At 36.2% G+C, this 20,929-nt stretch overlaps 1 protein-coding gene across 2 annotated transcripts; it reads right to left on the reverse strand.

The window, feature by feature from the left end:
• Nucleotides 1–904: 904 nt before the first annotated feature.
• AP5M1 (adaptor-related protein complex 5, mu 1 subunit) lies at nt 905–20,894 on the reverse strand. 2 transcript variants are annotated; one of them, XM_004681841.2, is made up of 8 exons: nt 20,495–20,889; nt 14,824–15,469; nt 10,590–10,817; nt 8,272–8,411; nt 7,566–7,651; nt 7,372–7,490; nt 3,779–3,875; nt 905–1,807 (listed from the first exon to the last, which is right to left on the reverse strand). In XM_004681841.2, the coding sequence occupies exons 1-8, from the start codon at nt 20,566–20,568 to the stop codon at nt 1,725–1,727; spliced, it is 1,473 nt and encodes a 490-aa protein (XP_004681898.1). In that variant the 5' UTR covers nt 20,569–20,889; the 3' UTR covers nt 905–1,724. The 2 variants fall into 2 exon arrangements, with proteins under 2 accessions (XP_004681898.1, XP_012579765.1); XM_012724311.1 differs by lacking the exons at nt 905–1,807; nt 3,779–3,875 and having other exon boundaries at nt 7,378–7,485; nt 20,495–20,894.
• Between the last annotated feature and the right edge of the window lie 35 nt (nt 20,895–20,929).

A 20,929-nucleotide genomic window follows, 5' to 3' on the forward strand; every position in this document is an offset into this window, starting at 1 on the left:
TGGCATCAGGTTCCCTCCTGATTGCCCTTACACTTTTCCAATACATCCTAAGATTTTCCTAGGTTTTCTAGAAGTATCAAATCATTCACTGGTTTTCTGCTTGCTTATAAAGAAAGTTTTCTCTAGGGGATGTTAATACGGACTCTCTGACTACTCACTAGATACATGCTTCTTGCCTATTGAGTATATTTTGCTAAAAACTTCTATTAATTAAGATGTCCAAAATGATTCCATTAATACTAACAAATTAAATGTTAAGATTTCCTTGAATTTAAGAGAGATCAAATAGGTTAAGGGCATGATTTTTTCTTCTTTTAAGAGGAAAGATTTTCATTACTGACTATCTATGATTAAACTAGAATACTAAGTCATGGCCAGGCATTTCCTTCCTATTTGGGATAATATTGAACATGGAACATTATGTTATGATAATGCCTTATAGAAAATGAGAATTTGTATGAATAAGATTGATCCTAATTGAAAAATTGTATTTCAAATCCTAAATTTATATGCAATATCCCTTCAACTACTGGAACTCTTGAGGAGTTAGCTGCTTTTTCTAATCTTTTTTAAGATTCATAAAAAACAGAAACCAAGATATAATTTACTTGAGTAATAGTCTATAATTTTAAATAGCACTTCCAATTCTGTTCTGTAAAAGGAAGTCTGACACAGCTTAAGTTTTGAGGATCTTGAGGTTTCATCTTATCTTAAATGGTCACTTTAAGTCTTGACAATGATCGCTTCAAAAACAGAATGTGACATATAATTAAGTATAACACACAAGTAGAGAGTAAAGATTATGACTAGATGGTTCCTGAAGAAACAAAGAGAATACATAAGAAAGCAAGATACCATGAAATATGATTAAACTGACACTACCCACATGATGGCTTTCAAATTTATCTGCATTTATTCATTAATATCAATATGATAAAACACAGGCAAGAAATATATGTAAATTTATATTTAAAAATTTAGCTACAGACATTAAGGGATTACAAAATACTCTGTTCATCTTCTGACGGTATCCCGTCCATCTTAATGTGCTTACTGACATTGTAAGCGAAATGTTATTATGGCAGATTAATAAGCTTATCCGAAAAGTCATTCTAAAACAAAAACATCTTAAATAGAAGGGTTATTAGCCAATAAATAATTTTGATTAAGAAGATTACTGTTTAAACTATTTTCCTTGGCTCTTTTTTCAGGAATTTATATACAGTTGTTTCTAATGTGGTCTATGGTATTCTATAACAACACATTGCACTAGGAATTTTGTACTGAGGTTGGGAAAGCAAAGTTTTTTTTATCTTGCATATCAACCATATTCCATCAGGAGTTGTTGTATGTACTAAAGATCCTGAGCCTCTACCCAGGAGACTTAAAGAGGACAAAGAGGCTCTGATCGATTAGTCATGTCTGCCACATGGGCAGAACATGTAAGGCAGGGACATCAAGGACTAGCCTGAAATAAGCCTACACTGTTTAATGTGCTGACTCATATTTGAGTAAAATAAAAAGGAAACAAATTGGAGACATTAGTCTTTAAAATGTTCTTTCAAACCATAGCAGGCTAAAAACATGAAAATGGAGCCTTTTATTAGTAAATGATTCAATAATTGCTTTTTACTGATGGGTTATATACATATATATTAAAAACAAAAGAGTGATTTAATTTAAGCTATGTCAGTTTGTATAAGTCGCACTTAAACATGAGAGAGTTATAGTAATAATGATCCATATGTTACTGGAGCAGGGGCCTTAGAATTCCAGATGTAATAGTCAGAAGAAACTAGTTTCCGGTCTAAAAAAAAAAGAAGACAAATTATTTTACAAAATCTCAAAGAAGAGAGGGAAGTCATGCTTTTTTTAAAACTCATGGGATGCATTTCAAGGAAAGTAATACTATGAAACAGCCATTGTAGTGTATTTTATCAAGGCATTAAACAACATGGGTTCCTTACATATTTGAATAATCTACCTTTCAGCATATTTATGTCAAATTTATGACATACTGTCATTTACGCAAAATTTTCCATTCCCCCCCACCCCCCTAAATTGTTTCTTGGCTCATTATTTCAACTACAAAGACATTAGGAAGTTTTGGTTTCCTTTCTGTAACCTCTTCACCATGACCCTGATTCTGTTCTTGCTATTGTTTTCCTATTCAAAGAGTCACAGACACAAATAAACAACTTTCTAGTAGTATTTTAAAATGTTGCTTTAGTGTTTTTTCTTATAGTTCCGATCAAATTTAAATTTTTGCTTTTATAGCTTTAGACAAATGCATTTTCTCCTCTTTTATTATCCCATATAAAATACTGGTCTACTTGGCATTCAAACCAAACCATTGCCTTTTGGTTAAACTGCCATAATCATATTATGCCTTCATTAAAAAAATGCATTATAAAGAGTTTTATATGAAAGCATTTCTATAAAACACATCCACAAATATTACGTAAGGTAAAGCCTAGTGAGAAAACATGGTTTCTTCTGTTTATATTACACAGATTTTATTATTGCCATTCACTAGTAATTCTTAGAATTTTGTAGTTCCGAGTTCTATAACTTTTGAAACTTTCAAGTACAGGGTAAGGAACATTTATCTAAACCCAACAGTTTTATTCTCCTTAATATATTTGGCAAAGGTTTCTGTTTGCATTTAGCTAAGTCTACTTCGTTCTAGCTGCTTTCTATTCTGCTTTCCATTTTACACCATGGATATATAATTTGGTGTGTATTAGGCAGTTCTGAATTCACTTAACATTGAGAGGAAAGATAACATTAAGTCTCTCTGGTGAGAGACTAATGTTATAGATTAATATAACATTGATGAGAGACCAATGTGTTATAGATTACCTAAGAGACTGACAGTATCTTTTTAGAGTATGTCTGACATATAAGTATCCATATTAATTGTACATACCAAAATAATTTTCAGAGTATATAATGCAGATTGGGGCATTTTAGTAATATACACCTTTTTTTTAAACATATATATTGAGTGAAAAAAGCTATTTTAAATGGATAATTATGACCAATCTTTTATTCTCTTTCTCTGTTAGTTTCAGAATATGACTTACTTTGTGCCACTATGCAAAACCCTTTACTTTGTTATCATCTTGAAAATAAAATCTGTATTCACAATATACAACTTAGTTTTGAAAATAGTTCGATAATGCTCATAATAATGGTAATGTTAATTTAAATACTAACAGCTAGCATTTAGTGCCAGGCACAACTCATTCATCCTCATAGTACCTTGTGTGAGTGTTATTATCTATATTTCACAGATGAGGGTACTGAGAGAGAGTAGGGTCACATAGGTAGTACTAAATAGCGAACTGGGAATGAAACCCAAGCAGGGCTCTGGGACCATTTTGTAGATGAGGAAACAAAACATCTTCAAGTACTACATTGGCTTGCCCTAAGTTACACAGCTAATAAATTCTGAGTCAGACTCAAGACCTTGTCTGTCCAATACCAAAGTCCCCCTGAACAATCTATGAATGCAACAGTATATATTATAACCAGACTGAAACAAATGCAACTTTATACTGAAGCCCACCTCTAACTCAATTCTTACTCCCCTGGATTATTTTATAAACTGAAGGCAGACAAGTACACATCCTGTTATATAGAATGGCTTCAGGCCACAATTTTTATAAATTGGGATTATTTTCTAGTCTCTTTCTGTTACACTTTAATTTTACTTTGGGTTATTATCTCATAACATCATTTTAATTTCAAGTTTCTTTGAAGCTGTAAAACTTACGTGTACTTATCTTTGGTTTTCCTGATGTAAAAACTTGAACCGAATGCTGATCTGCGTAACACCCAGTGAGAGTGTAATCTAAGATCTTAAAATGAAGCTAGAAAAAGGAGAGAAACAACAAGTTGAGATGATTGCTTGGTAAAAATGATAGTTACACTTTTTCCCCTGACATAATTTCAGGGATTTAGCTTATATAGTTCACAAAATAAGAATTACAAATACTAAACTCAAACATTGTGTGGGTATGAATTTGTACACATACACACAGCTTTTCCTTCTTGCCTTAGGCCTGTTTCTTTGTAAGGGTGTCATTATGAAGTGCTTAACACACACCAGGTACTTCACTAACACAAACTCTAGTCCATACTGCAAAGTTTTTTTAATTCATAAATAAATGGACTGAGTAAGAAGTGAAAGTGACTGACATCCCAGTATATAAGCATCAGAGCTGGCATTTGACTCAGACCTAACTGATCATTTACAAAAGCTGGTACTCTTTCCTCTATCGTATCTGTTGTTCTGTATATTCACTTTTATCACTAAGGCTATATGGTTGTGATGCATTTCACAACATAGTTCTTTTATTTGCAGAAATATCTATATATAGATATTATAGCAAAACAGTATCTACCTTCTAGCAAAACGTAAGATTGTAATTACTAATACAGAAACACCAGTTTATTTGGTGTTTGGAGGGAATGAAATGCTCTACTCAATTTGCCAGAAAAGTGAAATTTAACTTTAGAAAACTAAGCTGTTGGGGCCTCCCTGGTGGCACAGGGATTAAAGTTAGACAATCAAGCTATCACCAGCCACTGTGGAGATACCCAGCCACGGAGCCAACCCACATGGTGTAGCAGACCTCTCTGATCTCACCTGCAACGCCCCACAGCAGTGTATTTCAATAGATCAGCCTGTTCTGTTCTCCACTCTCTGGTGAATCCTCTCAACCGCTGGACCACTGGCCTACACCCTATATAAATACTACTCCCAAATAAAATATTTATTACTTCTTCTTTCCCCTATAAAAAGGTTCTACAATGTAATTGTTAGGGGGACTCCACTCCTACTCTAGCTTTCTGGATTCCACTCCTTAATTCAGTGATTGGAAACCTACAATTAGCAGTACCAAGGAGAGAACTGCAAGGAACCAAGGGTGCAGCTAAGCAGGCATTCTGGGACTCTGGGGGATAAATAGTGAGCGGATTTCCAACTGTCGCTCTGGAGAGGTAATGGTTCTCTATCTCTGGAGCAACTGCTCTGACCGTGTGACTGGGGCTAGCAGCATTAGTTTGGGACTAGAGCTCCAACTTAGCCGCTGGTAAAGTATTTCAGCTACTTTGTACCCCTTGTTCTTTCCCTGGGTTGTTTCCTTTTCTTTCCCCTTTTTGTAAATAACCCCATTACCCTTTCTCTGTGTGCCTGCAGAAAATTACATTTTGAGCCTGTGGGTGAGGCCCCACAGACTGGCAGCCCAAGTCCACTCTGGGCTACACTATAACATAATCAATCCACCATTCCTGGATTTAATTAATTATGTGGTGTCAGTGGTAGAAACTGTGCACCAGCAAAAATGGCAAGAGTGGGCCATTAGGTCACATCTCTGAAGGCTCAGTGCTGGGGTGCCTCAGAGTCACAATGGCAGTCACATGAACTATGACATAACTGTGTCTGATCCATCTCCTTTTGCTGAGGCCATCTTCTCCTCACCACTGTTGCAAAGCTTCCAATTTTGCAAAATCCTGATTAGATGTCTTCTCTTATACAGTCTTCTCTGTATACTGTTTTCTTCAATCTTCCTTTACTACAAATTATTCCCTTTCCCTCACTTTCTCCTTTTGAGTGTCAAAGTAACTGATCACATGCTTAGAATGTAATTTTCAAATCTCCTCAACAATTTTTTTTTCTGGTTTGACTCAAATTATCCCTAGTAGTAAAGAACATGCTGGACTGCTAGGGGTAATTCTGGATGGTGGAAGTTATGACATAGTTGATTTCTGTATGACTAGATACTATAACAATCATTCAGTGAACACAAATATGTAATTCAGGCTTTTGATAGATTATAATTGACAGGTGATGGAAATAAAAAAGTCACAATCCCTACCTCTGAAAGATATACAAAAGGGCAAAAATCCCACATTTAATCAGAAAAGTATTTGGAAGTAGTAGTTTTTATAGTTTTTTTGAAATGAAGCTTATAGACAGACATAGGTAAATCTAAAACAAGAAATGAGTACCATTATAGTTCTGACATCACTACTATTTCCCCTAATTCCATTTATAAATAGATTCCAATTTTTCTTCTTTGATGTATTTGATACTGTCCTATTTAGGCTTTTCTGCTACATTTCTGTTAAGTCCTTCAGGTTCCTTTACTGGCTCTCTAAAACGTCTTTCTGCTTTCTCTTACTTTTCCTTTCTTTCACCCTTTTTCATTTCTACTACCTTAACTACTTCTTCTCCATAGATAACACCTAAATTCTGATATAATTGAGCTGTCTTTTGAAAAATCAAGCTTCAGGCTCTAGCTACTTACTGAATGATTATATTTTTGCTCTTAGCAGTAACTTACATGTTTGAAAAGTCTACTCCCAACCTTCCCCATTATCAGTACTTTCTTCTAAATATGTTATCCATTCATCAAATCTTTATGTGCAACTAGATGTTGGAGATAACACAAAGAAGGAGACTCACCTGGGCTTGTTCTCTGGAGTTTTAAATCTGGTTTAAGTGACATATATTTTTAAAATAATATTACCTTAACTTAAAACTATTTCTTGTGTTATATTTAATTAGGGACCAAGGCTTTACCTTTATCACAGGTCTCACAGCAGTATCATACTGTTACTCCTGTCTTACTCTGTGACACTGCTCTAGTTCAGCATCATTAATTTACTAACTTTCATTTGGGTACTAATATAGTTTAAAAGAAGCTACTTTTCTTTTTTTCCCCTAGCATCTTCTTCACAGTCATATGAAAACAACAGTCATAAAATAGCTTTTTGTAAGGTCACTCAGCACTCAAAGTCTAACATTTTCTACCAAAAGAGTAAAATCCAGACCTCAACTATTTCTGGTAACAGTTGGACCACAATAGGTCTGGTATACTTAGTGTGCATTGTTCATTTTTGCAAGTCATTTCTTTACCTATACAAATGTTAGTCATCTTCAAGCCTTTATGTTCGTTTTTACCTCAAAGAGCTTTGCTTAAACTCTAGCTTTCCTTGACCACTTTGGTCAGAAGTGTTCATTCTTTCCTTAGAACAGCAAAGGCATTGGTGCTGATCAATTATTCACATGTATTTTTCAAACACCTTTACCTTTCAGGTGGTAAGAATTAGGAAAAACTAGTTTAAGTCGGGAATATTTAGGTTATACTTGACTGTTTCAACTTAAATTTTTTTAAGCATTAAGTGAAATAAAAAATAACTAATACTAAACAAAGAATCTGAAAAATTCTAAAAAAGGACTTAGACAAAAAAGGAACTGTCTCCAAAGTGGCTAAAAGGAAAATTAAAAAATCAATTACGATACATGCAATTAGAAATGAAGCAAAGCAACTTAAGGTCCTCAGTCAGACATATACATACCTTTAAATACGCTGTACCTCCAATGCAAATCTGGTCAAATGGCTGTTTGTCATGGCTCTTGGCCCCAAAAGTTATTGTTCCAGAAAGACTAATTTCCATTGATTTGGGGAACTTCTGTCCTAAAAACGAATACATCAAGTAAATTCTACAACAAATGAATGAAAAACAAAATCAATGAACAAAACCTAACTCACCAATAATCCAGATCAATAAGCTTTTCTCTCGAAATACTTCAAGTTGGCCGAAACTAGCTTTGTATTCCACATGTGTGATTGGACCTCTTCAAAAAAAAGAAATGTAAAAATGATCACAGATAAAACCCAAGTTAGATCCTGCTATAATTATTTAACAGAAGGACAAAAAACAAACAAATACCACCAGGAACAATGAGCATTTCTGGCAGTGATACACACTACTTGTTCTAACAGCAACTATAAAATCATATAGTTACATGGATTGACATAATATTAAAATCAAGCTTTTATTATACATGTAGGTATCCTCTGAAATGACTATGCTATATGTACATTAAAAGAACAGATAAAGAAATAATCATATGACATGGTGGCTTAATAAACCAGTAGATGTTAGTTGGACTTGACAGCTATATAGAATACAGGGAAATTGCTGGAAATAAAGCCAGGATGAACAATGCCAGAAGAAGGTACATTGGCTTATATTTGTAGCATACTATTAAGTTTAACCAAAAAAAAAAAAAAAAAAATAGACATATTTAAGGTCAGCGATTATTTTTATGATAATGCTTTAATTCAGAATCAGCATTCATTTCAATAATGTAAAATTTTTAGAACATACAGACAAGAAATAAGGACAATTTACTGCAAGGCAATGGAAGTGTACTAAGGTTAAAATCATAGCATCATATTATTTTATTCCTACCTATTGTAAAAAGGCATATGAGCTTCACAAAATTCAAAATTATTTTTCACACTTTCATGAAGTTTTAAATTAACTGTTATCTTTAATTGTATGTCTTCTTCTTTCATTTGGTAAAAACCCAAAATTGGTGGGACAGGGACCTAGAAACAAAAATAAACAAGTTTTTTATATAGTCTTAGAAAAACATCTAAAATATCAATGTTACCATTGAGAAAAAAAGGCTAGTAGTAATATGCAGAGATATAGATTATATAAAGATATGCCTTTAATAACTAATGGCTTCAAGTGTTTTTTTTTTTTAAAGTAAAATGGCTTATAACATTAAAGAGATTTCAGGTAAATATTATAAATTACTATCTGTGTGGACGGTATCATTTCAAGTTGTTTTGGTAATAGATGACAGAACTCCTTAGTTCTGAGGGCAGGGATTCTCCATCTTTCTGTTTCCAGAGATGAGAAAGGTGATTTATAAAGGTGTGCAATAGAATCTTTTTCATCCTCTTGTTTAGCAAAATTCATGCCTTACATATTCTCTAGAATCTGCAACACAGGTGTAGACTAGACTTACCGATCACTGTCAATCTATCAACAGTTCCTATTTCTCTATGTGTATTTTGTGATTTCCATACCTTCTAGCTCAGAAGTCGATCAATTTGTTATCAAGATTGAAGTGGAAATAATCTATCTGTAGGCTAGGGTTGGTAACTGTGATGTAAGACACAGAGACACTGTCCGTATACACTGTAGGTCATAACTGTAATGTCATATACAAGCCAAGAACATCCATTAAAAAAGAGGATGTTCTTTTTTTTAATGAGGCCCTCCCTGTTGGCACAGCAGATTAAGGCACAGCACTAGGAAGCTAAAGCCACTGCAGCATGAGTTCCATCCCCTATCCCAGAGGTGATCCACATGGTGTGGCAGGCCTCTCCTGACCCGCCCACTGCTCCCATTAGCAGTGTACTTTGTCCATCTGCCTATTCTTCTCCCCACTCTGTCTCTGGTGAATCCTCTCACCGCCCCTGCGCCTTTGGCTTGTACCCCAGTTCTGTATGCAAAATTAAATCTTTAAAAAAAAAAAAAAAGACATGCACAGCAGACCTCTCCTGTCTGACCCCTGCTCCCCTCAGCAGTGTATTTCAGTAGATCTGTCTGTTCTGTCCCCAACCCTGTCTCTGGTGAATCCTCTCACCCCACATAACTTTGGCCTGTACCCCCATTCTTGTATACATGAACAAATCTTTTTTTTAAAAAAAGATGAGATGGACAGTATAATCTAGAACATGGAGTGTATTACTGAGTTTTTATAGTCTGTCTTTAGACCCACTTTGAGTCTACTCCTTATCTTTGAATGGCAATGCCTCTTACAGTCTTAAAATAAATTCCCTTTACTTAAGTTTGTGTGAGTAGGTTCTTCTAAACTACTGATTCGCAACTAGAACAAGAGACTAAGGGCATAGGAGAAAAGATTATGTTTCAGTTCTGGAAAATGTGGATTCAAATCCAGAATCTGCTACTTATCAGTTATAGATCTTGTGCAAGTCATTTGCCTTTTTGGAGACTCTCCTCATCTATAAAATGGGACTAATCCAACCTTATTATTTATTTATTTTTTTAAAGATTTATTTATTTGTGCATACAGAACTGGGGTACAGGCCAGAGTCTCAGGGGGCGGCGAGAGACCTCACCAGAGACAGAGTGGGGAGCAGAACAGGCAGATCGACGAAGTACACTACTGAGGGGAGCAGCGGCCGGGTCAGGAGAGGTCTGCCACGCTATGTGGTCACCTCCGGGACAGGCTGGAATTGAACTCATGCGGAAGCGGCTTTAGATTCTCAGTGCTGGGCTTTAACCCGCTGTGCCATCAGGGAGGGCCCCAACCTTATTATTTTTAAAGTACTAGAGAAAATATATGTAATAAAGTATTTAGGACAATGCCTGACACAAAACAGTTACTCAATAAGCAATAAAAGCTATTAATATTAAATACTTATAATTACAGTTACAGTTAAGAATTTTAAGTTTATGGTTCAAATTATGACTAAATCATACCAGGGTCTAGCCTATGACCATGGAATCCTCATTATGGAAGATTAAAAAAATAACAATTCTCATGACTTGGAAAACCATTCTATGCTATCACATGAAACCAGAAATAAGAGGCATTCTATTCAAAGAACTGAACCTTCACTTTAAATCAGTTATTGTCTAGTAATAACTCACTGAAAAATTCTCCTTTTAGATCAAATGCGTGAATTACTTAAAAATTTATAAGTATAAGGTTAGCAAAAGTCTCAACTTTTCCAAAGTTGTTTTACCTGGGAAGTATAGTAGCATAAGTTGAATGATTCCAAAGGTGGACTGAAAGGAAACTTGTAAGGGCCACTAAATGCAGAATCATCCATTGCATCAATACTGCTCGAAGTCAGAATGGCAGAGTCAAGAGAAGTCACACAAGGATGAACTAGTATATCCTGAAGTGGAGATCCATTGGTGGGGAGACTCAAGCTGATGGTAACATTTGGCATGATTCCTTCTAAATCACACTACAGTATAGATGGAAAGAGATATTATTAGGATCTTAAAAGCACACATCTTCTGGGTAGGGCTTTTTTTCACAGTGCTGTGCTTTTAACACATTGTGCTACTAGGGAGGTCCCAGGGTGAAGCTTTTCTAAATTTATCTGAATCATAGTGCACAACTTAACTCACCTTTTCTCAAGATGAAGTTCTCTTGGCTTTCCGTCTATCATGCTGTCATTTCTTTCATTAAAAAAATGAAATTTTAGTTACAGTAAAAACACATGCTAAAGACATTTAAGAAGACTAAATTTGTCTATGACTCTACCATCAGTTAACAGATTAAAAGTGTATTATTATTTTTTTTTTTGGTCCTCAGTTCATATATCTTCATGTTTTCTTATAAAATCAGGATACCCACACATAATGACCAGCATGTTGCATCCTAACTTGTTCACAAAAAAAAAAATACTAAGTATTTTCCCATGGCCTTAAGTACTTTGTTTTTTATTCTATTGTGCGAACACTGGTTTATCATGCTATAGAGTCCAAAGTCAGAAACCAGAAGTGCCCTCCTGGAGCCCTATACTTACATTAAACCCTTAAAAATCCACTGACTTCTCTCCATGCCTCTTACAAACACATTGGTATGGGCTCTTAAAATGTCTCAACATGTATCTAGATTTGCTTTCCTGTAATCAATTCTTTATGCATGCCAGAGCTTTCTTAATGAAACATAATTCTAATTATATTGTACCCTTGCTCAAGGCCTTTCAGTAGTTCACCCTTGGTTTTACATTACTTTTAAAGCCTTTCATTGTCTGCCATCTACCTCTATAATCATTTTCTGCCCTATAACTAACACTATAATAGATTCTTAAATTTCACTGTTCAAATCACAATTTCTTTATTATTTTGGTCTCATCCTCCTTGTGTTGGCCTGGAGCCACTTCTGACAGCACTTGCATGCTTCCTTGATCTTAGGTTTTGGGTCTCAGCCTGACACTTAATGTGAGCTCTGTACGGCTTCAGCTTGTGAGTGTATTCTGAGAATCTGCCTGCTTTTTGAACATATTTCTCTTCAATTTTGGGTCTAGACTGTCATACATTATCTTCTGAGTCACCTGTGCAGACTTATCCTCATCCAGGTTAATCTTCTTGGACATTCAAGTGTTGGTATTATCCTTTCGCTTACCTATGCCCATATGCCTGCTTTTCTGGTAGGCCAAGTTGCTTTTTGGCATCGAGCTTGGGGATGGACAGTCACAGCTTCCTGGCTGATCAGCCTCTGTTTGATTATCTTTTGGATAGCTGGATTGTCAGTAGTTGGTACTAGGGACTTTATTGGCCTCAACGGGGCCCTATCACACCTTTTTGCCATAGTAAGAGGACACTGGAGCATACTCATGATTGGCCATAGTATATAGGTAAATATCATTTCTTATACCTGAATATTTTTATATGTGCTAGTCCTATCAGCTACAATCCTCTTTTCACTTCTTAAACTCAGTTCATTTAATATTTTCTCTGAAGCTTTATCCTTTACACTGTTAACCTCCACAGCCTGCTTCTGCTATGCAACAAAATTCAGAATCTTCTTGTGTGTTTTGGGTCAGTTTGCTGACAAATGGGAACTTCTGGGCGATTCAGACAGTAGAAAGGGAAAGGAAGTAAGTATTCTTGGAAGGTCACGGAAGCTAGATATGACAGCTTTAAAGACCATCCTCTGAGCTCCTGCTTTAAGGTTGTGGTGACCAGATGCAACATTTGATAGACATATCTATGAGTTCCTGCTTTGATGTTATAGGATGTGGTTCACAGCTTTCTCTGTGAACTCTGGCTTCTCAATATACTTTCACTCTCCAGACTCAAGTCAACTTTTACTATTTCTGGAAGGCTGTGGTTAGAGGATCAAAGATTTCCACTCACTCAACTCTTCTTATCCTCAAGTTAATTCTAATTCTTATTCTAAACAACTTTACTCCCACAGAATTTGTTGTGGCTTTTTTCTAACCCTAGCAGATTGATATGCCTCATTTAGGTATATAACAATAGTCAGGTTTCTTTTGTACCTCAATTCTAGCTTGACAATTATCTCTATATTAAAGCACCCAATAAAACTAGATAATTGAGCCATGGAAGACTTACTGAATGCTCGGTTTGATTAGACCTAGAACTCAGCAGGTGTAATGTTGAGTTTCATATGCAAGCATCTAGTTCCACTCTCATATACACTGTCTGCTTCATGCAATAATTGCCCCCACCTTTTGGTTATTGTTTGCACCCCTGTTTGTTTCCTTCTGAAATTTTAAGTTCTTTGAAAGCAAGAATTGTTACATTTTTCTTTGTATATAGGTGTATAGCACATTGTTCATCAAAAAATATTTGACAACAGCATCTTTTTGAAATTATGTATCCTACCTTTGTTTGAGCTGAGGTACATTGATATTAATAATAAAATATATATAACATAGTCTCCACTTATTGCCACACCGAATAAAAACAGAGTAATGGTGAATTTTCCTCTTTTTATTTCATAGAACTTAAGAGAAAAATAGATCAACTACTTTAAGACTTATTAATGACCAAATCAATGAAAACCTTAATTTTGGAGCCACTTACCATTTTTAATAAAATTAACAAATGGAGTATTTTTGATCATGATAGAGGTGACGTTAAAACAGATACAAATTCTTATGTTTAGAAAAGAAAGACCCAATTTGTCTGCTAGGACTAACTCTTCTTGAAATTGACTTCCCTAGGTACTCAACATTAAATTTGGTAGAAAGTTCACATTCGTAAATACAGAGAATAGAGGGAAATATTAGAAAAGTAAAGATGTGAGTATTATTAGTATGCCCTAGTACAAATTTCGCTTGGAGGATTTTTTAAAAAAGATTTCTTTATTTATGCATATAGAGCTGGGGTACAAACCAGAGGTGCAGGGGCGGTAAGAGGATGTACCAGAGACAGAGCAGGGAGCATAACAGGCAGATCGACAAAGTACACTGCTGAGGGGAGCAGCCGGTGAGACAGGAGAGGTCTGCTGCACCATGTGGATCACCTCCGGGGCAGGGATCAAACTCACACTGAAGCAGCTGCGGCCAGCCTGCAGTGGTGTGTCCTAATTCGTTGCACCACCTGGGAGGGCCTTCACTTGAAAGATTTTTATTTGTTGTCATTACTGAACACAATCGCTGCTATATTTTTGTTGCCTTTTCCTATTTTCTAAGCGTGAACCAGAAAGTCAATATTAACCTATTGATTTTTTTAAGTGAAACGTGTTCTTCAAAGTTACCTTGGATATTAAGTGAGAGATTTGTCAAATTCCGCTAGAGAATATGGTAAACAGATACGGTGGTTTTAAAATATTTTCACAAATGCTAACGTTGTTCTTTGCAATGTTTTGGTGGAATTAGTGACTGTTCTAGTAAGTAGAAAGTGGTGGTAGTGGTGCTATATGACCTCTCAATTTAGGCAATAATTTAGGTAATGAAAGTTACCAACTGTGCTGTCTAGCTCTCTTTTGGGTTACTGGGTCTAAAGGAAGTCAGTTACCAAGTTGTGAGAACATACTCAAATAGCCTGTTGAATACTCTATAGAGAAAGGAATTGTAGGAAGATTTCCCACCAAGAGACAGCATTAACAGGTTAGCTATGTGAGTTACCACCCAGCCCCAAATGTTCAGTTGACTATAACCTGAGCTGAAATCTAGACTGCAACTTTATGAGAGACCCCTATACTAGAAGTTCCCAGCTAAGCTGCTTCTGATCTGACCCATTAAAAGGATGAAGATAATAAATGCTTATTGCTGGAGTAGTAGGGCTACTTATTACACAGCAAGATATAACTAATACGATTAGTAAAGAATGCAAAAGGTAACAAAATTTCACATGCCTCTCACATCTAGTAACTGCTGCTTAGATAAAAATCAAGAAGGCCATACAATTATGAAAACAATGTGAGAAAATTTTACTTTTCTTCATAGATATTAAGTGGCATAATAAAACAAGGGAAAAAAAAAAACTCACCTTGCAAGTGACAGCTCCCACAACTTGCCATGTATCTGCTATATCCTGTTTATCATACTGCATGGATTTGACCTTTTCAGTGATAGAAATAGAAACTTGTGGCTTTCCTTTGTATGTTCCAGTTTTCCAGGCTGGCTGCTTTTGTGACTGAATTACAGAAGCCAAATTAATACTATCTAATGAATTCTGTAAATTGGCATCTAACAAAGTACCAAATGGACAAGTCTGTAGAAGCAAATCTGACAATTGGTTCAATTTTGTATTTAGCTCAGTGTCACTTTTTTGACCTGAGTAAAGAAAATCCTGCATCCCGAAAAGTAGTTCAAAGCCTTGTGAAATTCCACTGATACTAATTAATGTGGGACGAGGGGCTAACACTTGTTCAACAAGTGGAGCACAAGCATATATCATGTCATTCTTCAGGAAAGCAACAACTGGCCAGAGTTCTTCACCTCCTAGTGGGAGTCCATAGACAGAAGTTTTGTTGATGTGTGAGCAGCTATCACGACTCTGAACAAAGTCCTTATCATCATTCGATAACCTAAGTTCGAAGAGCAGTGCTTTAAGAAAGGGACCATCTTCAGGTATAGGCACGTAACTTGCTCCATTGAAGATTTTGGCTCGTTTTTCAACAGTTGGGTATCTTCTGCATTATAGAAATAAAAATTTCATAAGTGACACTTTCACGTAAAGTAAAAGTGGGAGAATCCAAAAATAAAACCCAAAACAAAAGGCAACAGTAACAACAATAAAATACACAATACATACAAACATCTACAAAAGCCACCACCCCTACCTCCAAATTAAGCCACATGTTGAATTCTTACTAGTGTAAACTTCCTATCCTTCTCAAATGATAAAGTATCACTATTTATTACTGAACATACCTAATTCAATTTACTCACTTTTTAAATAGGTAGATTTTATGGGTCTAATTCAAAATTCTAGTTTCTTGGCAACTCAGTTTTCCTTTTGTTAGGGAAGGAGTGAATAGTGGGATATATTTTAGGTATCTATAAGGTCTTTCTTCTGATTTCATCTTAGTAGATGAGGATCAAAAGAATTGGCTGTTTAACCATCTACAGTTGTGGATTCCCAAGTTGAAGTAATAAAATTTTAACAGGAATGTTCTATTCTACTCAATTGGAACAAATTAGCAGCAGGTATCCTGAAATGTCTTCCTACCCCCTTCAAAAATATGTAATAAGCATTTTAGTAATAATGACTTATCTCTATGGCTCTAGAAGATATTACTGAGGTAAAACAAATAAAATCTAAATACACTTTTATGGTTTGCATGCCTTACCCTGAATGATAAGTAGACTAATTCATATTCTTTTGGGAAGAAACAATAGAAGGTTTTTTGCTCATTTAAAGAAATGTCAGATCACTTTTTCATAGTTTACAATTACATACTTTTTTCTTACTCCTCCTCTTACTCCAAAGTCCAGAACAAAGAAATCTATTAGCTATTAACTTTTGTGGAAGTCACTTAACTTTCCTAAGTCTATTATCTTAGTTGTAAAATTAAGGAGTGGCTAAAGAACGTAACCGTAATTCTCATCAAGGATCAGGAATAGAGTCAAAACAATTTTTTTACCACGTTTTTAAAAAGAAATATAAGAATGTATTCAAAATCACCCATGTATTAGTGAGCCTCACTCATTTACAACCTGATTCATTTTCTGACTGAGAAAGGAGAAGGAACAATTAGCCAGAAATGGCCCAGCCAGTGAACACCATTTCTTTCTCTAAATCTCTGAATCAGAATAATTGAGAACTTTGGACTATACTTCAGTTCAGTGTCTTATCCTCTAGGTAGCTAGAGAATAATAAGTTTTTCTTAAGTGTAAGAAGCTTATGATTGGATGCTAGAAAAGACATGTTAATCCAGGACCTCATAGAATGCCTCAATGTGTGCTCAGTAAGTAGTGTTGGATAACTCACCTTGTTCTTTCAGACTTATTCTAGGTATTTTCAAAAACAGAACTCAAACCTTAAGTGGCCGCGTAACAATACAATACCAACCTAAGCCAGACTGAGCTAACATTACTATTATTTATTTGGACGGTAAGTCTCTAAACCTAAGCAAAATTTTGTTGTGGGGAAAAAAGTAGTTCAAGGAAAGGTTGTGTTTTTTAAATCTTAAATGATGGTTGTTATACTTTGGCACATGTGTGATAAAAAGTCAGTGCTTATCTGTTTAGCTCTAACACTAGTCCCAAAAGGTCAGGAAATTACAAATAACCAAAGTTAACTTGTTCAATGATATAGAATAAATAATAGAATTACTTAAACCCACATGCTAAGTCCACAGAGAAATCTATCTAAAATTTTCTACTGGTACAGTGGGGGAAAATTCTGAAAAACATGAAGTTCTGACTTATTTGTAAATATGAAAAATTTAACCTCTATGAAATACTAAGACTAGCTACAAAGACAACGATATGAATATAGTATGGTATTGGCAAAAGAATGGACAAAGTAATAGAACTGAGACAGACCATATTTATATGGGAGACATATTAAATGTCAACAGCACCACAACAATCATCAGGGAAAATAAATATATACTGCTTAGAGAGTGATGCTAAAAAACTAGACCCCTGGGCTCTCCCTTGTGGTGCACTGAGTTGAAGCACTGCGTTATGAAGCTGTCTGAAGCCATTGTATCAGAAGCTTGATCCCGGGCCAGGGAGCTGACCCACGAGGCATGGCAGACCTCTTCTGGCCCACCCACTGCTAGCCTCAGCAGTGTACTTAGTTAATCTGCCTGTTCTGCTCCTCACTCTGTCTCTGGTGAATCCTCTCACCCACCCCACCTCTGGCCTGTACCCCAGTTCCGTACGCATAAATAAATAAATCATTAAAAAAAAAAAACAAAACTAGACCTCAGTATAGTGAAAAAAATGAAATGAGATTGTTATTATTCCAAATCCAAAGATGGACTACAGGTGAATTAAGGCCTAAACGTAACAGACAAATCAATAAAGTTAAGAGATGATAATACTGGAAGGTATCTTTGGAAAATAAGGGTAGTGAAAGGTTTCAACTAATCCCCCCAAATGCTAACCACTTTAATTGCAATAAAATTAGTGATTTCTGTTTAACCAAGAACAACATGAAGTTATTAGACCATGATAAATTAAGAGAAAATATCTACAACAGCTAAAAATTAAGAAAGACTAGTATCAAGAATACACAATATATTCTGCATACTAATAGGAAAATAAAAAACTCAAAGAAAAAGCAGAGGATATATAAATATATGTAGACATATACTATATATTTATATATACACCAATACACACACAATACAGAAAAGGAAATCCAAAGGGCTTACAATCATTGCTACACAGAGAAATGCAAATGAAATTAAGATATCCTTTATGGTGAGACTATAGACTGGTGAAAGTATTCTGATGAGGTAATTGGTAGTATTTAGCCAAAATCAGCATAGAAAAGCCCTCTGGGTCTCTATGAAGAAATATACTACAACAATGTTCTTATGACTAAGTAGGAAGCAAACTGGGAGATCATCACAAAGGACTGGAGACAGGTGAAATGTGGAGGATGGGCTGACCACTACAGACCAAGAGGAAGCCCTGGTCTAGATGTGCACTGGTCAATATAGTAGCCACTAACTGTATGTGGGTATTTAAACTTAAAAATTGAGCTCTTTAGTTATAATATCCACATTTCAAAGGTTTAATAGCTACATATGATTAGCTGCTACATATCTGCATAGATTTGGAATATTTCCCATGTACACCACTGCAGAAAATTCTATTGGTCAGCACAGCTCTACATGAACACAAAGTAAAACAGATATTTCTTTATAATGCTGAGAGATTGACACATATAAGAAAAGGAAGTCTATAGCACATCTAATTCTGAATTATGTAATTTGAGAATCACGCACACACACGCACACAAGGGCATAGTACCAGTTAACTTGTGAGGGAGAGGGGAATGACAAGAATAAAGATACCCAAAGGAGTAGATAAAAAATAGGAGTCCACTGGATGGACCAATGAGGTTAATGAGCCATACTAAAGAATATTATTAACCTCTTTACTTGGGTACAACAATAAACATAGACCAGTAAAAAGTGGGTTACAGGGAGTGGTCAACTCTAACTAACACTTCCAGTAAGAAAACTTATTCAGGTTGCAAGGAGGGAATTTTTCATATCCAAGCTGCCAACCATTTTTCCATTGAAAATTATTCATCTTTATGTGCCTCAAACTCAATTCAGTTATTTGCTACTTCACTATAGTTTTTCTTAAAGAAGAATGAAATTTTAGGAAAGAAATTACTATTAACGACCACTGAGAATTAAATGAGAAAATAATTCAACATCACAGATGGAGGAAAAGAGTAGAAAACCTGGGGGAGGCATCACAAGGTTGGAACCTGACTCATACATGGAGGTAGCGACAAAAGGAACTAACATGACCATTAACCCAGTTACAGAGACTCCTAGATCAGACTGCTGTAGGGGCTATTGGAAGCACAGACCTGAGGGTAAAGATACATGTAGTTATCCAAATTCAGCAGTGCACAGGCCACCCCCAAAGGAGTGAGCCACTCTCAAAGAGAAATGGACTATATCAGGGCAGTCTCTGCAGTGGCTCAGGGCAGCAGTCTTCTGCCCACCTTGACTATGGAGGTGCTTCTTTCCCCCTATTCTCTCCTTCTGCAGGGCAGCAGCCTCCTGCCTGCCCAGTAACCTGTACCATGCCAGGGCTTCTCTGCACTGACCTCCCACAAAGGAGGCCCCTCCCTTAAGGCTGCCTGCCTGCAAGCATGCAGGCCTCTCTCAGCAAGCCTATCCCTTTCCATGCAACTCTTCCTGCCCGCTTGTGCCTATGCAAGAATCCTATACTCCTCTGTCCTTTTCCCTAATAAACCTGCTCTTTAAATATAGCTGAGTCTCTGTCTCATGGAGAAACTTGCCTGGGAAACTCACAGCATGCTGCTGAAAGGGGAGCTCTGGTGAAACCTTTCCCAGAGTGAACCCAAGGCCCCCAAACTCCAAAACTACATCACCACCACACTTTACAAATCAGTTATTGTCTAGTTTTTTTTTTTTCCTACTTAAGATAAAATATGGCAAATTCTAAAAAGGGACCAAATCAATTTACATCCTGTTAAGGGAACAGAATTATTTTTTCAATTTCCATTAACAATTAACTATGTGAAAATTTCTAGAAATAAAATCGTAGTAAGTTGAAATAACCATCTGACACTAAGCAAGAATTTTCTATGAATTAAACGTCCTCGAATGTTTTTATTATTAAAAGTAAAAATTCTGAAACATGGTTAACGTTGTTATCATCCCTTCCTTTCGTCATTCCATTATCAATCCTAAGCAGGTGGAGTTAGTGCTAGAATACAGCAATCCTATATTCAGTATAGTAATACTAAATACAGCAAATATATAGTCATGCTAAAATACAATAAAACTGATGTTAAAAGACACATACTATTTTAACACGCAACTCTCACTTCTCACAACCCTGTAGTAGCAGTATTAAAATCTCTGTTTAACAGATGAAGCAGAGGATAAGTGACTTGCCAACGTGGCGGACCCAGGGACACAGTGCCACACATGCTACAGCATCCATCTTCCGATTCATCATTTCTGAGGATTCAGACAGACATTTACCTGGAGAACCTGACGGTGCCACAAAGTGGAGTTCCTGGTTCGTGGCTTATGAGCCACACTGCCCGCTGGGCCATGATAAGCAACTAAAGCGTCAGCTCTTCTCCAGGTCCCCACTGCTGAAGAGCGTAGACCTGATTTCTCAAAGGGACTGTTAGCAGAAGGCCCGCGGTTCATTCATCCTGACCTACCAAATCCAGATCCTGCCACCCCCTGCCCTACCAAAATCAGATCGGGCTCAGCAGAGAAGGAGCTCCTTCCTGAGAGGTGACTGAAACCTCTTGAGTTTCTCCTAGCTAACACAGACTACCTAAGCTTCTGTGAACCCGCACCCAGAATCTCAAGAAACGCTGTTTATCTCCAAGCGTCTTACTACTTCTTCCTCTAAAGTCTACTTCCGGGATGGTGGCCGGCGAGGACCAAGCTTCCTCACTCGCC

This window comes from Condylura cristata, unplaced genomic scaffold (assembly GCF_000260355.1).
Source record: "Condylura cristata isolate star-nosed mole 26May11 unplaced genomic scaffold, ConCri1.0 scaffold00013, whole genome shotgun sequence".
Classification (NCBI taxonomy): Eukaryota; Metazoa; Chordata; class Mammalia; order Eulipotyphla; family Talpidae; genus Condylura; species Condylura cristata.

Coding starts and splice junctions, on each gene's coding strand:
- AP5M1 (XM_004681841.2), bottom strand. CDS start 20,568: ATGGCCCAGCGGGCAGTGTGGCTCATAAGCCACGAACCAGGAACTCCA. Junction 15,470..20,494: donor GGCACCGTCAGGTTCTCCAG/GTAAATGTCTGT, acceptor TCTATAATGCAG/AAGATACCCAACTGTTGAAA. Junction 10,818..14,823: donor TGGGAGCTGTCACTTGCAAG/GTGAGTTTTTTT, acceptor TCTATACTGTAG/TGTGATTTAGAAGGAATCAT.